The sequence below is a fragment of the Pelobates fuscus genome, chromosome 11, assembly GCF_036172605.1.
Source record: "Pelobates fuscus isolate aPelFus1 chromosome 11, aPelFus1.pri, whole genome shotgun sequence".
In the NCBI taxonomy this organism is placed as follows: Eukaryota; Metazoa; Chordata; class Amphibia; order Anura; family Pelobatidae; genus Pelobates; species Pelobates fuscus.
In genome coordinates this window covers 15,764,387-15,782,861 of record NC_086327.1, presented here as the reverse complement: position 1 = coordinate 15,782,861, position 18,475 = coordinate 15,764,387, and the positions used below count along the sequence as shown (strand labels likewise).

General features: G+C 41.1%; 1 protein-coding gene across 1 annotated transcript in view; it reads right to left on the bottom strand.

Annotated features, from left to right (window-relative positions):
• ETFB (electron transfer flavoprotein subunit beta) overlaps positions 1 to 18,475 on the bottom strand; it is a 53,323-nt gene that overhangs the window by 11,297 nt on the left and 23,551 nt on the right. Inside the window, exons 3-6 of the mRNA XM_063436937.1 lie at positions 13,530 to 13,688; positions 9,921 to 9,983; positions 8,641 to 8,799; positions 7,698 to 7,878 (exon numbers count right to left, since the gene is read on the bottom strand). Coding sequence (XP_063293007.1) covers positions 7,708 to 7,878; positions 8,641 to 8,799; positions 9,921 to 9,983; positions 13,530 to 13,688 — 552 coding nt within the window. The 3' untranslated portion in view covers positions 7,698 to 7,707. The remainder of the gene's footprint in view (positions 1 to 7,697; positions 7,879 to 8,640; positions 8,800 to 9,920; positions 9,984 to 13,529; positions 13,689 to 18,475) is intronic.

Genomic DNA, 18,475 nt, shown 5'->3' with positions numbered 1-18,475 from the left:
TTCATAGAGCACCTACATTTCGTAGACCACAAACACCAAATGGTGATGGCAGTACATGCCACAAATGACCCCTTTACAAATCAAACTCGTGGACACTAAAATCAAAATGTTTGATAGCGGTGTAAAAAAAAAAAAAAAAGGGGTCAAGCGCACAAAAGCAAGGACATCTTATTTCCTTCACCATTCTAGGAAATACAGTTCTGAGCTGTATTTAATTCCGATTTGTTGCTCCGGGTTACAAAATATTGCTTCTCCCAAAGCATTGTCCAGAAGTACGGTAGTTAAGAATGCTGGAGTTTACTCCTATTCAGTTGTGTTTAACAATAAAACCACAGAGATACTTGTGTGGCATCAGTATTGGTGCTGTCGGTAACCTGCCTAATGGTGGAGGTTAGTGAAGTTATAAAAAGTAATCTGCTGGGAGAAGAGGAGGAAAAAAGAAAAAAAAGGGTATGTAAAAGGAGCTATGAATCAGCCTTAAAAAGAGAGAGTCTAGAAGTGAAGCTTACAAAGTGCCTAAACATAAAAAAAAAAATGAAAAAAAAAAAAAAATTGTACTTGGAGAAACAAAATGTTATTATTTTGTGAATACTCTCTACATATACCAATAAACCACTTACTTTATAATTCAATATAAGAAAAAAAATATAAAATAAACCAGCCATTGTATATAGAATTACAATAGGCATGAATGCGGGCATATTAATGGTTCTAATTGAACTAATTTGTCTAATCTGTGGTCAAGACAAACACATTAACTTTGCATAAGGTTTAATAGAAACCACCACAAGTGATTAGGAGGATCCACTTAAAAATAATTCTGGATTCTTTAAAAGGAACACTCCAGTTTTCTGCATAATACATACAACACTGCTGCGTTCTACATAAATGTAACAGTTTATTATTGCCTTCTGCTTTTTGTTAGGGCATAAAGCAATCACAAAGAGCACCCTCTCAGTCATCGAACTGACCGCTGGGAGGGAGAAACCGTGTCACTTTATAAAAGTGCTGATCTCTATTGAAATTAGCATTTTTATGAAGTGACAAACTGGGAACACACTCTTAACACCAGTGTTCTAGGGATTCTGTAAATACTATGTCCAGTTCTGTCCCTCTTACAATAGATAGGCGCTCGCTAGCTGCACAGATTGCACCCCATGAGTTTGACACATCACTGCACAGTAAGAGAAATTTTCTTTTACTGCAAAGTGATATAGGAGATATTATATAAGAGAGACAGAAGTAGTATGGGTCCGGCCATACTAGGAAACTTTGTTTTATTTAGAAACATAGAATGTGACTGGAGATAAGAACCATTCGGCCCATCTAGTCTGCGCAATTTTATAAATACTTTCATTAGTCCCTGGTAGTGATGTCCCGAACAGTTCGCCGGCGAACATAGCGTGTTCGCAATCGCGAACATGCGCGATGTTCGGTCAGCCCCCTATTCGTCATCATTGAGTAAACTTTGACCTTGTACCACAGTCAGCAGACACATTCCAGCCAATCAGCAGCAGACCCTCCCTCCCACCTCCATGACGAATAGGGGGCGGACCCCGAACACGCTATGTTCGCCAGCGAACTGTTCGGGACATCACTAGTCCCTGGCCTTATCTTATAGTTAGGATAGCCTTATGCCTATCCCACGCATGCTTAAACTCCTTTACTGTGTTAACCTCTACCACTTCAGCTGGAAGGCTATTCCATGCATCCACTACCCTCTCAGTAAAGTAATACTTCCGGATATTATTTTTAAACCTTTGCCCCTCTAATTTAAGACTATGTGCTCTTGTTGTGGTAGTTTTTCTTCTTTTAAATATAGTCTCCTCCTTTACTGTGTTGATTCCCTTTATGTATTTAAATGTTTCTATCATATCCCCCCTGTCTCGTCTTTCCTCCAAGCTATACATGTTAAGATCCTTTAACCTTTCCTGGTAAGTTTTATCCTGCAATCCATGAACCAGTTTAGTAGCCCTTCTCTGAACTCTCTCTAAGGTATCAATATCCTTCTGGAGATACGGTCTCCAGTACTGCGTACAATACTCCAAGTGAGGTCTCACCAGTGTTCTGTACAATGGCATGAGCACTTCCCTCTTTCTACTGCTTTCTACTGCTATAGCCAGTGAATGCTACTTTTTTCAAAATTACGAGTGAATCTTTAAAGAAGGAAAAAAAGAAAAAAGAAAAAAAAAAAAGCGCCTCTTAAAGTTTGATGGTTCTAAGTACTTAATCGAGTTGAAGAGAAAATCCATAAAGTTCACAGGTTCAACACTTTCAAGAATTTGATGAAGACAAAAATGTATAAACATTGACCTTATTTCAATTTTACCTTAAGAAGAATAAAAATGATTTTTTTTTCCGAATCAATGTTATCCATCATATCACGGTTTGCCTGCATTGCTTTTTAAGCAATCTTTTATCTAGATAAATCTTACAAAACAGGGGGCGGGGCCAAGCCAGCAAGCTGAGAGGACGCATGAGAGCTGGGCTCCTGCTTTACTTGCTGATATTTTACGACCAAACGCCAAACTTGAGACACCAAACAAGCCGGGGTGCACTACCTGTGTCAGGGGTGACCTGGTGAAAAGCCAGATACTTGAATCGAGCGTGTTGGTGACCGAGAGCCCAAGAAGGCAAGCTGCGGCCTACTGATGGCGGAACCGGGGAGAGACGGCCGCTCTCCTCGCCGAAACATCGGAGGTACAGACCCACTGAAGCCCTGCTCCCCCCCCTGGACCGGCGGGGGTTATCCCGGTCCAGCCCTGAGGGGCAACCTCCCTGCCCAAGCCTCTGGGGTTGAATCTGACAAGCAGCGAGCAGCGGCACAGCCAGACAAAATGGCCGCAGCCACATGTACTCGAGGCATAGAGCATAACGACCTCGAAACCAGGCTGGATGAGCTATTCGCCAGGTTTTGGAGCAAGATAACGAACCGGGAGTTCCAGGCCAAGGCACACAGGGTTACCACCACGGTACCGGTGAACCCCCAGCAAGAGCGCACACCTCCGCCTGTTCCCAAAGCATGCAAACGGCACCGGGGACGGCAAACTAAAGGAACCCAAAAGCCCAAGAGTCTGCTACTGATCATGGCGACAACCCACACACGCCAGCTCCAAGCGAAACGAAGCCTACCTGAAAAACAGCCGCGGCACAGAGAATCAATTCAGGTCTGGTCACGACCAAAGGATCCCGGGCAGACTACACCGCAACTCCTCAACCGCTACCGGCAAGCAGCAGACCCTCGCCTGGGCAGACCCTGGAGGAGACACCAGCGCCCGCAGTACACAACCTCACACGGTCTCCCACGATCTGGCAGGCCCGCACCATGGGGCTCAGATCTAGCTGTTATGATGACCTCCTGCATTGTCCGGATCGGCTGGATACACCATAGCAGGGTAGCAGAGCAGCTGGAACCCCGCGCAAGACTGCCAAGCGGCATTGGATGACTTAGCCTGGCATCATCATTTCAACTTTACATTAGCCCACCGATGCTTGTCTTTAACCTGCATGACTGAACTGCCTAATTATTATCGCTATTTTTTGACTGCCTGTGCCTCTCTACCAGCCCAACATCATATGCACCTAAGCAAATGACACACACAGCATGCAACATACAACTCCCTGGATAATCTCATACGCTTCACATAAGGCCTAAGGCACCTGACACTCTTATCCAAAATGCTCACACACCTACACAGCCCTAGAGGCCTCGCTACTCACATAAATCTCAACTACGTTTAATCTTTAAAAGCATATAAGTTTATTCAAACTGTCTAACTTTACTTCATGTATTTATCACTAGAGATGTTACTAACATTATAGACAGTCCTACCATTCTGACCTCCCTATAAAAAATTGTGCTGTTCATGCTTGACATGTTAATGAATATCTTGTGTTACTTTATTGGCTTATATCTACTTTCATGGCGCTTTAAACGTGTCTGTAATTCTAAGCACTACAAAAATAAAGAATTATAAAAAAAAAAAAAATCTTACAAAACAAGTTCAGTAAGCCATTAATGGCACATTTTGATACAAATGCCACATTTTGAGAGAGATACATTTGTATTTGTTGCATTGAACTTATTAGTGAATCCACCACCTTTAAATTGTGTAGATGATGATAGGATCGGGGACCAGTGCATCTAGCCAACATGATAACTGTTACAGGGATTTCAATTGCATTCCCAATGGAACTACCACACAGTACTTATTTTTACTCTGGACTTTCCCCTATAAAAATTTCATTCAACTTATTCTCACCCACTTAATCCAGTACACATAACCTAATCATAAAGGGAATCACAGGGACACCCATAATAGCACAATCAAATATGTATAAAGGGATGGGGAAGACAATGACTAACAAGAAATATGTCCCCTGTCTGCAGAAACCATAATATGCAAATCATCTAGTCTTGATAATCAGGTAGTGCACATAATAGTTGCACCTAACAGGGGGCACTACATGGGCTCCACAGCCACATCCACCGAATTGGTAGAGAGCATCAGCAGGACAGGAGAGCACACAAGACATTTAACAAAAAATATTACACACCCAGCACTTATAATGGGCACAGGGTGACAAACATAAAAGTCATCTGGGGACCTACATGAAGTGTCCGTCTTGTGCTCCCAGTGATGGTGACTACCGTCACAGTCATGTTCTCTTATTTTATGTTGGGAGCTACACAAACATTAAAAGGATGCACAAGACAACCCATAATTCCTAGTAGGAGGATGAAGTTGCAGTTTGCTATATATCAGCAGCTGTAACACTCCAGTGGATACTCTTTAGATCACACACAAAAAAAAAAAAAAAATACTTTTTAGGTGATATACCCCCACCTAAAACACAAAGTGTGAGTGAAGTGCAGCGCTATAATTTGTACAGGGTAACACTTACCTCTTAAGGTTGCAAAAGAAGAAGATTTTGGTGCCACCTCAAAGGCACACAGAATTGTGCCTGTATCTCTTTAAAAGGCTCCTTTAAATGTGAATTTTGATTTACTCACTTTAGATACTAATTAATACTTGCCACGCAGAAGAATTGCACTATTTTTTGTTTTATTGGTCTACATGCTGCACCATATCGGTTTTCTCCCGTGTGTCATTATTGATCTGCCAATAGTAATGCCTATAAGGCAATATACGCAAATAATATTTCATAAACATTTTATTTACAAATAATATTTTTCTTGACACACTTCCCCTGATACTTGCATAATAAATAAAAACCTATTAGATACAAATGCATTTCCGAATCATTGTTTAGGTTTTTAAAAAGGTCCACATATTCCAAAATTCAGAGGCATAAAGCCAATGGGGGTCACCCAAAAAAGAGGCAAATCATAAGACCCCAAACAACGCTGAGACACCTGGGGTCCCGGTTGGCCAGACCTGTGTATGTGCTGCAAAGCATTATTGTGTGAAAGCCTGGAAAGCAGTTACAGGACATTAAACAAAAATCTTAAATATCGTAATACCTACCCATACACTGTGCTGCTATATATAATAAAATGATTATAGCTAGCCTAGACATTGAGTGCATTTAAACCAAAGAAAATCCCAGCTTCTGATAAAACTACTTTTAAGCAGCTTTTTAGTAGCTGCAAAAAGTCTAAAAATGGTTATAAAAGGCGACCACCTCCCCTCATACTGTCAAACTACAGCTGCAGCAAAAGAAAGTGAGATTACTCCTTTCCAGATTAAATGCACCTGATGTACCTACCACCAGTCCAGCACTGCTGCAGCCGCCATCGTATTGGTTTTCAAGTTGTTACACAAGCTGCAACATCCACCTATTGCTCCTCACTGTCTGTGGGACTGCCCCTTTCTAGGAAGCACAAAGGCACTTTCCAAGCATGGTACACCTTCCTTTAAGACAGACGCGATGGATTTGCTGTCACTGGTGTGTGACTCAATTCCTTTTGTTGTACTAAAGTGTGTAAAGTCCCAGTATCTCCTTTTTAAACAGGACGTGCATTTGCCATTAACAGACCATTTGAGATTTCTACTTGACAGATTCCAGAAGGAAGCATAGCATTAATATAGCACATCACTGCACGCAAGCTCGATTTACTTTGGAGGTAAACAACTATGCATTATATTACACACCGTAAATTACTATTATACGTCAAACACATATCATAGCGCTGTATGCCACGTTTTCAAAGAGGAGAGGAAGACCTGACTTTAGCCTTTCTTAAACAATGACATACTTACTAGCAATAGGTAAAGATGAAATTGAATTCCTCCATTGACATTACCCATGACTCGTACACTTTAAAGGATCACTATAGTGTCAGGAAAGCAAAACTGTTTTCCTGACACTATAGTGCCCTAAGGGTGCCCCCACCCTCAGGGTCCCCCTCCCGTGGCGCTGAAGGGTTAAAACCCCTTCTTCAGCAGCTTACTTTTATTCAGCGCTGTCAGGAAGACTGCCACTAGAGGTTGGATTGACCCTGCTATGTAAACATAGTAACTCTGAAACTGCTATGTTTACATCTGAAGTTTTAAAACCTGAAGGACCTGGCACCCAAACCACTTTATTGAGCTGAAGTGGTCTGGGTGACTATAGTGTCCCTTTAAGCCCCAGAAGGTGAGAAATAACATTATTTCTAATGCCAAAAGCCCAGAGATTATTTTCCAGTAGTCATTGTTGAAACATGCAGTTACTGAATGGCAGGACAAATATTTACAAGGACATTCTAAGCATCTTAAAGGGACACTCCACCCCCCCAGACCACGTCTGCTCATTGGAGTGGTCTGGGTGCCAACTCCCACTACTCTTAACCCTGCAAGTGTAATTATTGCAGTTTTTTTATAAACTGCAAAAATTACCTTGCAGGGTTAACTCCACCTCTAGTGGCTGTCTACTAGACAGCCACTAGAGGTCACTTCCTGACACATAGCACAGATTATCTGTGCTAGAGCATCGCTGGACGTCCTCACGCGGTGTGAGGCCCTCCAGCATCGCTCATTTCCTCATAGGTAAGCATTGGAATTCCTTTTTCAATGCATTCCTATGGGGAGCGCTAATGCGCGGAGGAGAAGACAGCGACGAGGGACATCGTCGCTGCCTCAGGTAAGTGACTGAAGGGGTTTTCACCCCTTCAGTAACCGGGGATTGGGGTGGGAGGGAGAGGGTACCTCCAGTGCCAGGAAAACTGATTGTTTTCCTGGCACTGGAGTTTTCCTTTAAGAGATCTGGCCCTTGGTTTAGCTGCCGGATGGTGTCCATAGCAGTGTGTGTGCCTTTAATGTTCGATAATTGCTGAAAACTGCAAACATTGCTGCTACAATAAGCTCAGCCCTGACCAGTCTTATTTATTAAGTGCAGAACATGCTATGTAAGTACCATCCCGACTTTCTGATAAGAAACTAGAGTCGTGCTTATAGTTTCAATCAGAAAAAGGCTGCTGTCAGCTTGAGCAATAGTGCCGTTAACACTTTCTGATAAATTACACCGTCGCAGAGTACTGAACTCTAGATCTCATAAATGCATGCTAAGCAGGGGTTTATGGAATGTGCTTGGCCCTTGAGGGAAAAACCAAGAGAACAGCTGCAAAAAAACGACAACCCAGGGGATTTGCATCAAAACAGGAATTTCAAAGGCCAAGTTTCTTTATTAACTCAGCATTATTGGCAGCCAGTAGCGCTACTTTAATTTCAGAAGACATGGTCAGTAATACTCACCCTCTGCCTGCTAGATGTGCCCACTTTCCTTCAGCTTGGATAGAAGGTCTTCTACAGACTCCACTTTAACCCCAGCCTGTCTCTGTGGAGGATCTTCCACACTCAAAATCTGGATTCGACTTGAAATGTCCACCCCCAGATCTGAAGGCTTCACATTTTCAATTTTCTTCTTCTTTGCTTTCTGCAAAGTCAATAATATGTGTAATAATTACTGGAACTGCTTAAAATCATGGCTAGATAAATATATATATATACATACATACATATATATATATAAAAAGACATGTTCTGTCCATAAACAAAATAGTGAAAATCTAGATTCTTTCAACTGATCCCAATACTCAAGTCTTTTTTTTTTTTTTTTTTTTTTTTTTTTTTTTTAAAGTTACAGTTTTAAGCAAAGTATAACAAAAAAACAAAAAAAAATCTGAAAAGATTTAAGGATGCCTTTGTTACCTTTATTGTTGCAAAGAGTTTGTATTTAACGGCAGACAGGTCCTGTCACTAGTTTATTCTCATCTGTGAATTCTTTGGTCAATGACCGTGATTTAGATCTAGGTCAGGGCTCAGAATTGCCATTCAGCTACAAGTTTTTGACGAGAAGACATCAAGCTTTGGAATGTGTGCATTGTATTGACTGCTGGTCAGGATCTTAAGTACTGTTTGAAGGCAGCCTCTTGTAATACGGGCATTATGGGTTGTCATGAGACACAAAAATATGCCCAATTACCTCAACATTAAGGTTATAAAGGAACATTCAATCTAAAGTTTACTTTAAAGAAACACTAATGTTAGGAATACAAAAGAGCCATAAACGTATTGTCACCCCCACCTCCCGCTGGTGTTGAAAGGGTTAAAAACACACATAGTGATATACATATTTGTTATCAGTATCAAAAATGAGACTTTATATAGAGTATAATTTGCACAAACGCATTCTCACCATGATATTTGGGAGAGTAGCATATCTCGGCTCATTAAGACGCAAGTCAACAGTTATGACAGCAGGTAGTTTCAGTCTGATGGTCTCCAGACCTCCATCCACTTCCCGAACTACGGTTACATTCTCTCCATCCACCTTCACCTCAGATGCAAACGTCCCCTATGTAGGGAAAATATTAGCAGTAGTATTAATACATAAAAAGAACTCTCAAAAGGCGGCATATCTCAGAAGTCAGACTAGTGAAAAGAAAACCAATGAACGGAACCTTCCCAATTCCCATTTCCATACATTCTAAAAATCTAGAAATCCTAAGTCATGTTTTTTGTTTTGTTTAAATGCATTATTATTATTCCACCACAGAAAACAGAAAAGGGGGGGAGGGGGGGACCTTAAACAATCCAACTCAACTCAGTTAGTGCGTCTCAGCATGCAGCTTGGGGTGCATTTTACCTAGAGAAGCTGTTACTGTTATGAAGGCAAGGGTGACAATTGATAAAAATAAACTATTAACATTTCTTTTTTTGAAAACATTCTTACTTAAATCATTTTAGCACTATGAAAACAGAATAAAGCAAGAAAACCCCTAAAAATAGGTCAAATCAATGCAGCAGACATAAAGGAACGAGAAAAAAACATGGTCCCTCTGCTGATGGCGGGGGATCCAGAGGAGGAGGAAAAATGAGGGGTCAGGAAGCCCTACCTTTATTGAAATCTAAGGTAATATACAGGATAAGTAGATAAGAGTCCAATAAATATTGAAAAGGGTACAATTGTAGTAAGGTGCTATGGACTGCCCTCCTGGTTGTTCTACTTTATTTATACACTATAACGGGTACACCATAACCCAAATGAACAGCTGGAATAGGCGCTACGGCCCTATATCGGTTTTGTCTTTTAAAAAGGAACAGCGTGCAATAAATCATTCCATATTTTTCCCAAATAAGTGTCACGATTTGTCTATTTTGTTGGTTCTCTACGCAGAGTTCATGACTTTTATCCTTTGTATGATTTTATCACACCTGCCTAAAGAGAAGGAAAAAAAAAAAGTTTCCTTCTACAGATAACGTATTGTGACATGCATAGTGTGTAGACAGCAGCAGCATCAACTGGAAGCAAGGGGGAGGGGGTGGGAGATAAACAAAAATTATTTAATGCAAAATCCTTTGTGGAGCAATAGATCTGCTGGATTGTTCGCCATTTTAGACCACAGGGGGTAAAGTCATCAATAGAGACAAGTTTCTCAGTTTACATCCTAAACCCTGTTTAAGAAGGGAAGGTACCTGAGGCCAGTCAAGCAGAGCAGCGGTCATCTGTCCAGTCTGATTACAGTCATCATCAATGGCCTGGAAAAGTAAAAAGGCAGAAGAAGGTGAGCTTCAGGGCATGTCTGTACAATTCGGACACATTATCAGAGACATGTACCAGGAGGGTGGCTTCAGAGAGGAGCATCACAGTCGCTAAAGTACATTGAGACACACAGACTGTACAAGGACTCATAAAAACATAACAGACTCAGTCGTTTACTGGTGAAATGTGCAAGATTTCTGTCAGTTTTACTTTATCATGTGTGAATTATAAAGCACTGCTTTTAAAGGAATGAAAGAAAGAAATGGAAAAAAAGTAAGCTTAAAGAAACACTATAGGCACCGAATCACCTTTAGCTTAAAGGACCACTCTAGGCACAGAGACCACTTCAGCTTAATGAAGTGGTCTGGGTGCCAGGTCCAGCTAGGGTTAACCCATTTTTTTTCATAAACATAGCAGTTTCAGAGAAACTGCTATGTTAATAAATGGGTTAATCCAGCCCTCAAATCCTTTAGTGGCTGTCTCATTGACAGCTGCTAGAGGCGCTTGCGTGATTCTCACTGTGAAAATCACAGTGAGAGCACGCAAGCGTCCAAAGGAAAGCATTGATAATGCTTTCCTATGCGACCGGCAGAATGCGCGCGCAGCTCTTGCCGCGCGTGCGCATTCAGCCGAATGGGAGGATCGGAGGAGAAGAGCTCCCCGCCCGGCGCTGGAGAAAGGCAAGTTTTAACCCCTTTCCTCTCCCCAGAGTCCGGCGGGAGGGGGTCCCTGAGGGTGGGGGCACCCTCAGGGCACTATAGTGGTCCTTTAAAGCGGCACTGTCATCAAGGAACACAAAGATGGCTGCGCCAAGGACAAAGATATGGAAAATAAATAAAAAGTTATAAATAACAAATGAAATGGGCGACCTAGAGGCAATAGTTGGATGACTATGGGGACAATCAAATGTAGAGGAGCCAAGAGGTTCCTGACACCATAGTGCTTAATCCACCATTTAGCTGGCTTGTGCCTCCTCCTCTCTTAGGAAAGGTGAAAACTCACCCTATTTACAGCGCAGCCAGGGTCCTCACCCCGCCTCCTTGATGACATCAGTATTGCCTATTTTTTGCCAATCCAATGCTTTTCCATAAGGAAAGCATTGAATTGGCTTATAATCAGCAAGGAGGCGGCATGGGGTGGGGCCAAATGCCATTTTGGCCAATCAGCACCTAATAAAGGTGCATTGAATCAATGCATCTCTATGAGGAAAATTCAGGGTTTCCTTGCAGAGCGTGGAGATGCTGAACGGCAGTGTTGCCTACTGTGCAGCACTGCCCCTGGAAGCACCTCCAGTGGCCATTAAGCTGTAGTTGTTCTGGTAACTATAGTGTCCCTTTAACATCTGATTGAAAATGAAACAATTTTTCCCATTCATGCTGCGTCAGTCACAGCCAGGGGAGGTGTGGTTAGGGCTGCATAAAAAGAAATACAAGTGATTTAACTCCTAAATGGCAAAAAATTGAGCAGTGAGACTGCAGATATATAATCTATACACTAAAACTGCTTCATTAAGCTAAAGTTGTTTTGTTGCCTATAGTGTCCCTTTAACAGTGAAATGACCTAATCTTTAGACTTGTACTACAAGCCCTTGTTCTGTACTAAGGACAGAAGCCTCAATTTAGTTTGTCAACATTAGAGTTTATGTAAATTAAAAAAAAACAATTAAAATATATATTTTACGTTTTCCTAACTGATTGTGATATTTGAAACGCTGATCCAAACAAATGAGGTTGAGACAATACATGGGGTTCTCTTTACATTTCACATATAAAAATGAGAGCCACTGACATAGGCTGACTATGTGCTTCAAATTGGCTCCCTGCACAGGTTAAAATTACCCCTTAAAAATGCATATGCTGTACTACTCCTTCACCTATCAAGTCTAAAAAGGTTGACAAAGAATAATTGCAATGTGAATGTATGCAGAGACTTCTATGAATGCTCACTTCATCCACAGTCAGTTAACCGATGACTTTCAGTGTGCAGCTATGGGTAATGAAGCAGCATTTAAACATTCAAATCTAGTCCTGGTTTGCTTCACCAATTCTAGAGAAAACATTGTTTTACAGCATTACCCAGTTTTCATTTAAGAGAAGAAAAAAAGAAAATTTGCTTCCCTTATCACTGATTTTTTTACATAGATTTATTTTTCTATATATCACAATATCACACATCGCCAGGGACAGGAATAATAACAATAAAATAATAATTAGCAATTTGTATAGCGCATTTCTCCCTGTGATACTCAATGAACTTTACAAAAACAAACATAAAGACATAAAAGTTAGGAGTTTCTTATGGTCAGATGAGCGGACTGGATCTCTGATAATGTCCCCAAATTACACAAGGCAAAGTGTTACATGTTGCAAATGACAATGAGGACCTTTAATAAAAAACAAAAACAAAAAACCTACATTGATGTATGTATTTGCTCGTATGCTCTGCTGGCAATCCTAGAATATAATGTTTCTCTCACTTGTTTACAGATCCTTTCAAGGTGACACTCTCATTGCTTTAGTATTGTGTTTTAGGAGTTCTCAAGGTCTCTGGAAGACTACCAAACGTGTCAGAGTCTGGCTGCAAAGAAGATTGTATTAGTGCGATACAGTGATCACTAGCGACCTATCCGCATCAGCTACTGCAAAGGTCCGTGACCCGACGGAAGCATTGATTCATTTTCAGATTTTCCAGAGGTAATAAAGTCTATGTCACGGTCCTTGTGGACAATCTGCTACAATGACGACAAGTTAAAGAGACACTCCAGGCTACAAAAGTACAATAAATGTATCTGAACATCATGCATTGAATCATCCGGATTAGCTTTTCTTTCTGCATGTTACCAAATAAATGCTTTTAGCAAAAAAAATAATTATTGGTTTCATCCCATTGCCTTCGATCTGTATGAGGAAGTGTCACCCTATTAGGATATAGTTTCCTATAAAATTAATTTACAGAGATCATGCATGTAATGTTTTAAAGTGAATGAGAAATCGTGTGAATGTGAAAATCACACTACTTTACTATAAAATAGTATGCTCTTTTATTGCTTTTGTGAAGTGATCTAATAAGATGGAATGGAAACCCAATACTTGGGATTCCAAGAACTCCGATATCACTGAGGACTTATTCACTAAACATTGCACTAAAGTGAATATAAAAACAAACTGCAATGTTTAGGCTAAAACAGGACATTTTGAAAAATTCTGTTCTGCCTAAATTTAGCAATACAGTGTTTAGTGAATAAACCTCCTAATGGGTTATCGATCACGTATTGTAAGAAAAAGTCTGTAAAAGGAGGAAAAAAAAAAAGTTTTCTTCGAATTTCATTATTTGCTGCAAATTCCAAAGCTCTGATGATAGTCAATGACAGCACTGGGGTGCCTTCAGTGCAAACTGACCTGTAACCGCACACAATTATTGCACGTGAGGCTCTATCCACTAACCTACACATATGTACAGTAATGCCAAGAGCGGCCTCTAGGGGAAAACACAGGTAGTGGTACTAGGCAAAATAACCGAGAATGGCATTCATTGAGCCTTACTTGCTTTCCCAGAAGCACAAGGTTGACATTTTCCTTCTTGACCAGAGCAGCAATGATCTTCGAGACCTGAAAGGGTCCAAGGCTTTCAGCGTCCTTTGCAGACACATCCACATGAACACCACGGTCTGCCCCCATTGCCAGTGCTGTCCGGATAGTTTCCTGAGAACAGAGAGAGCAGTGTGAGATCAGATGGACCCATACGTGTACAATAGAATAGAACCAGAGAACAACAATTCATGTCACAATTTATCTTTAAATTAAGTGAGACTTGGAATTGCTTGGCCGAGAAGTGGAAACTATACAGGTATTTAAAACCATACACCCTGAATTTTGAACTTTTATAAAATCTGTAAACTACACGGATGACAACATAAGAAGGGGGTTATATAAAGGGGAGCGGAGGAGGGGCTTACGCACATATTTTACATCCACACCATGAATCCATTTTTACATGGTTGACACAGCAATGAGATTATTTGATGCTTATGAAGTCTTGCTGAAGCAATACTCTCGTTCATTTTGCTTTAAATTGATTAAAAACAGACCAACATTCCTAAACATGTTGTTTTTGGCTTCAAGTTATAAAATATATATTTTTTCAAAAGTACATAATTGTTCATTAGACTTTATGTTCTCCAGGATTCACCGGAAAATCTAATTTAAGGTCAAAATAGCCATTTATGAAAGACTATCTTAAAGGACCACTCTAGGCACCCAGACGACTTCAGCTTAATGAAGTGGTCTGGGTGCCAGGTACCTCTAGGATTAACCCTTTTTTTTTATAAACATAGCAGTTTCAGAGAAACTGCTATGTTTATAATGAGGGTTAATCCAGCCTCCAAATCCTCTAGTGGCTGTCTCATTGACAGCCGCTAGAGGCGCTTGCGTGCTTCTCACTGTGAAAATCACATTGAGAGCACGCAAGCGTCCATAGGAAAGCATTGTAAATGCTTTCCTATGCGACCGGCTGAATGCGAGCGCGGCTCCTGCCGCGCATGCGCATTCAGCCGATGACGTCGCGATCAAGATGGAGAGGAGGAAAGCTCCCCGCCCGGCGCTGGAAAAAGAGGTAAGTTTAACCCCTTCCTCTCTCCAGAGCCCGGCGGGAGGGGGTCCCTGAGGGTGGGGGCACCCTCAGGGTACTCTAGTGCCAGGAAAACGAGTATGTTTTCCTGGCACTAGAGTGGTCCTTTAATGAATTTCCAACAACTCACAATTTATTGCAGTGGTTCCCAAACCAGTCCAGGATTTAGGGATTACCCAGTTATGTCTAGGACGTTTTTTTTTTCTCCCCTCTTTCTAAAAACACTTTAGACAGAACTTGGTAATCCCCTAATCCTGGACTGTTATGGGAAACACTGATTAAGTGAATAACCCTACAACTCTTTGATAATGCTACCAAACCCGATAGCAAAAGTACAACTTAAATGTCATAGGTTTCCTGATTTGTGCTGTGGACCGTGAGTTAGCCCACTCTTACAGAACCATGTGAGCATTTCGAGTCCTTGCAGTATGCTTTTGCGGTGTGCACCGATGCATGTAAAACCAACTAAACCATAACAGGTTTACCAGAGGCATGCGTGCATCCTGAATTATTACAACATGTAGACATTCTATTTTAGTTAGAAGTTTGCTTGAAAGCAGGTTGCAAATATGAAGCCATGTTCTGTCAAGTGACCTCACGCACATTTGCACGTCAGCAGCCATGATCTGAAGTAAATGGCAATCGCAGCATAAAAGTCAATCATTAGATTTAAAGTGTTCCACAAACTGGCAATGTTTTGGCTTAGCAGAACTTTGACTAAGCCACCATAGCAGAACACCAAGACTGTGACAAGTACCAATAGGTTAACAATCACTCTAAACGGTCGAATAACAAGACTTTCACAGCACAAAGAAAAAAACAAGTGGTCCAGTAGTCCGTAGCAGTACATAAAGTACGACCGATCAATGTACCAATTTATTTGGTGTAATATATGCAGACACGAGTTATGCGATTTGGCACTGTGCTTCGTGGGACACTGGATTTGAAATTAAATGACTAAAATGTAAAAAGTCCTACGTGATTCATGGCTTAAGGTGAAAATCTCCTGAAATGTTAGCCAATAGCCTGCACCTTACTCTCATACGGTTTCCTTCCAAAACCAAAAGGTGCTGGACAACAGAGTCAGAAATGCCAAGACGAGTGTCACGGACAAAGTATTTATGGGCTGAACTGTAGATTCAGTCCTAGAAATTTTGTTCTGCTATGTGTTATGGAGATCTAGCAATGTATACAGCAACAAAATATTTTCATAATCTCTAAAATGGAATATTTTCACAATGTTTGTGCTTTAGGAAAGGGAAGATAAATATTCCAGGTCACGAGGAGAGTGTGGGGGGGGAGGGGAGGGTGCAGCATAAAACATCTCAGCGGCAGCCTTGGTAATCAGTCTCGATAACTCTGCTTAGCTGCAAATTCCACAGGAATGTACCAAAACCCCAGAAGTGCCAAGGAAATAATGCACGGCCATTGATTGGTGCAGCTTCGGAAACAAAAAGCCTGAACGTGAAACGTACTAATGGGCTCACTGTCCTGGCACATTGTACACAGAAAGCAAGAAACCAGCATCTTGCAAGCAGGGGGGTGGGAGAATAAACATTTGGGGAAGCGTTGTGGGCTTGTCAATAAGTAACAGGAGAAAGAAATGAAGGAGGGAAAAAGAAAAAAAAAAAATATATATATATATATATATATATATATATATATATATATATATATATATATATATACACACACACACACACACACATATATATATATACATACATACATACATATACATACACACACACACACACACACACACACACACACATATATATATATATATATATATACACACACACACACACACACACACACATAATCATAATAGGGTTAGAGGGTTAGGTGAATGGCATATGAAAATTTTATGAATATTACTAGCAAAAGCTCCATGAAGCAATGTCCATAGGTAGCTGCCGTGCAAGATGGTTAGCAATCCCAGAAATGTATCCAAGAGTTAGATACAAAAACAATGGGAAAATCCCCAAGTCATTGTACAACTCTACAGAATATGTTGGAGCCTCACGAACCCATCAATAGAACAAAAGACAATGTGGAAGTCCCAGCTTGCTGAGCACACAATCTGGACCCATGTGAATGTCAGGGGGAGGAAGCATTCTAGCAATGCCCATGTTAAGAGGGGAAAGATAAAGTGATTTCAGTGTGGGTCATAGGAATGCTTGAGCTTCAGTAATGACTAGCAAGTGCCTTCATCCTGCTTAGATTTAATAAACAGAAGAGAGAAAAAAAAAATTAAATCAAAGTGTGGAAGGGTCTTGGCAAAATTTACTAGAGCAGAAAAGCAGAACTGACAGGTCTGTGGATTGGATCCTGAAGCCGCACGCACTGCAGGCATGAATGAGCCGCGGGGGGAAGGGCTTACCCTGCGAATGAGGCAATGTTCATCTGGGCTCCATCAGGAGAGGATAACGTGAGGAGGGGGGCCAGGACGGACAGGGTAAGAAGGCAGCACGCTGATACACAGCAAAAAGGGCAATGCTGCGCTGAAACCTGGCATCACGGCTGCAAGATAAAGGGGGTGGCTGGGGTCAGGTTAGTATTGCTTTAAAGATTAGTTTTTGAACCAGAGTTACAGCTACATTCTGGTTGAGTTTCCTTCAATAAACAGGGGTTTCATTCACTCAACACTGCGTTGTAGCAAACTGATAATTACATTGCAAAAATCTGGAAAAAGCGGTGACTACAGCCATTAGTGCACCCATATAATCCATAATATAGTCCATCCATATAATCTATATCAATCTAAATTTTGCCATTCGATTTTCATTTCTTTACAAAATGGTGTTTCGTGAATACAAGCCACCAACCCGTGTCCTTTAGTTACAATGGGAAAAGTGCTGCATAGATCTCTTAACCCCTTAAGGACACATGACATGTGTGACATGTCATAAATCCCTTTTATTCCAGAAGTTTGGTCCTTAAGGGGTTAAAGGAACATTCCAGGCACCATAAGCACTACAGTTTACCGTCATTCTGGAGTAATTTGTCAAACCAGTTTAGAACAGTTTGACAACTTACCTTTGTTTCTTCAGGACGCCGTGCCACTTCTGGTCTTTCGTGGTAGGACAAGGTGGATGTGCCTCTGCAGCAAATTAAGGTCAGTACATGACTGCGCTCATTGGCCGAGCGTGGAGCGTGACCTGCTTTGCTCAGATGAGCCAACGAGATTTCGCAGCGGGAGAATCCAGGAAGCAGAAGCTGCAGTACGGGTGTCCAGCAGGACGCAGGTAAGTTATCAAACCCTTCTAAAAACGGTGTGACAAATTACATTGTGTTGGTGCCAGGGTAGTACAAACACCATAACCACTACAGCAGGCACAACAGTTTTTTCCCACATCAATTATTTTAGTAATAGGCTTTCACTCTAAAAATTCACTACAATTCACAAAACTTTACATATTCTGCTTTGATTTTATTCCACGGTAAACCCAATTGCCATCAAATGTATAATTAAACGCTCACATTTTTGACACAGTATGAAGAAAAGAAAAAAAAAAATCTAGAAACATGGAGGCCAAGAGCAGCTGTGCATGCAGTCGAACCAACATCACAGGGTGTAGCTGCGGGCAAGGAATTGCTGCGCCATCATCGCTAAAGAAGGAACCATCTGCAGGTAAGTTCACTCAAAACAGTTTATACATCATGCTTGCAATAAGGTTATAGACCATTAAGCTATACATGTACTTTGGCTCACTCTCATATTAATCTCTGGTATCTTACAATGTCCAGGGATGACACAATTTGCATGGTGTGTGTGAATTAACTGATGCACATACATGTAATACGACAGCCAAATCAGAATGCTCACAACATAATTCCAATACAAGTAAAGCCACCT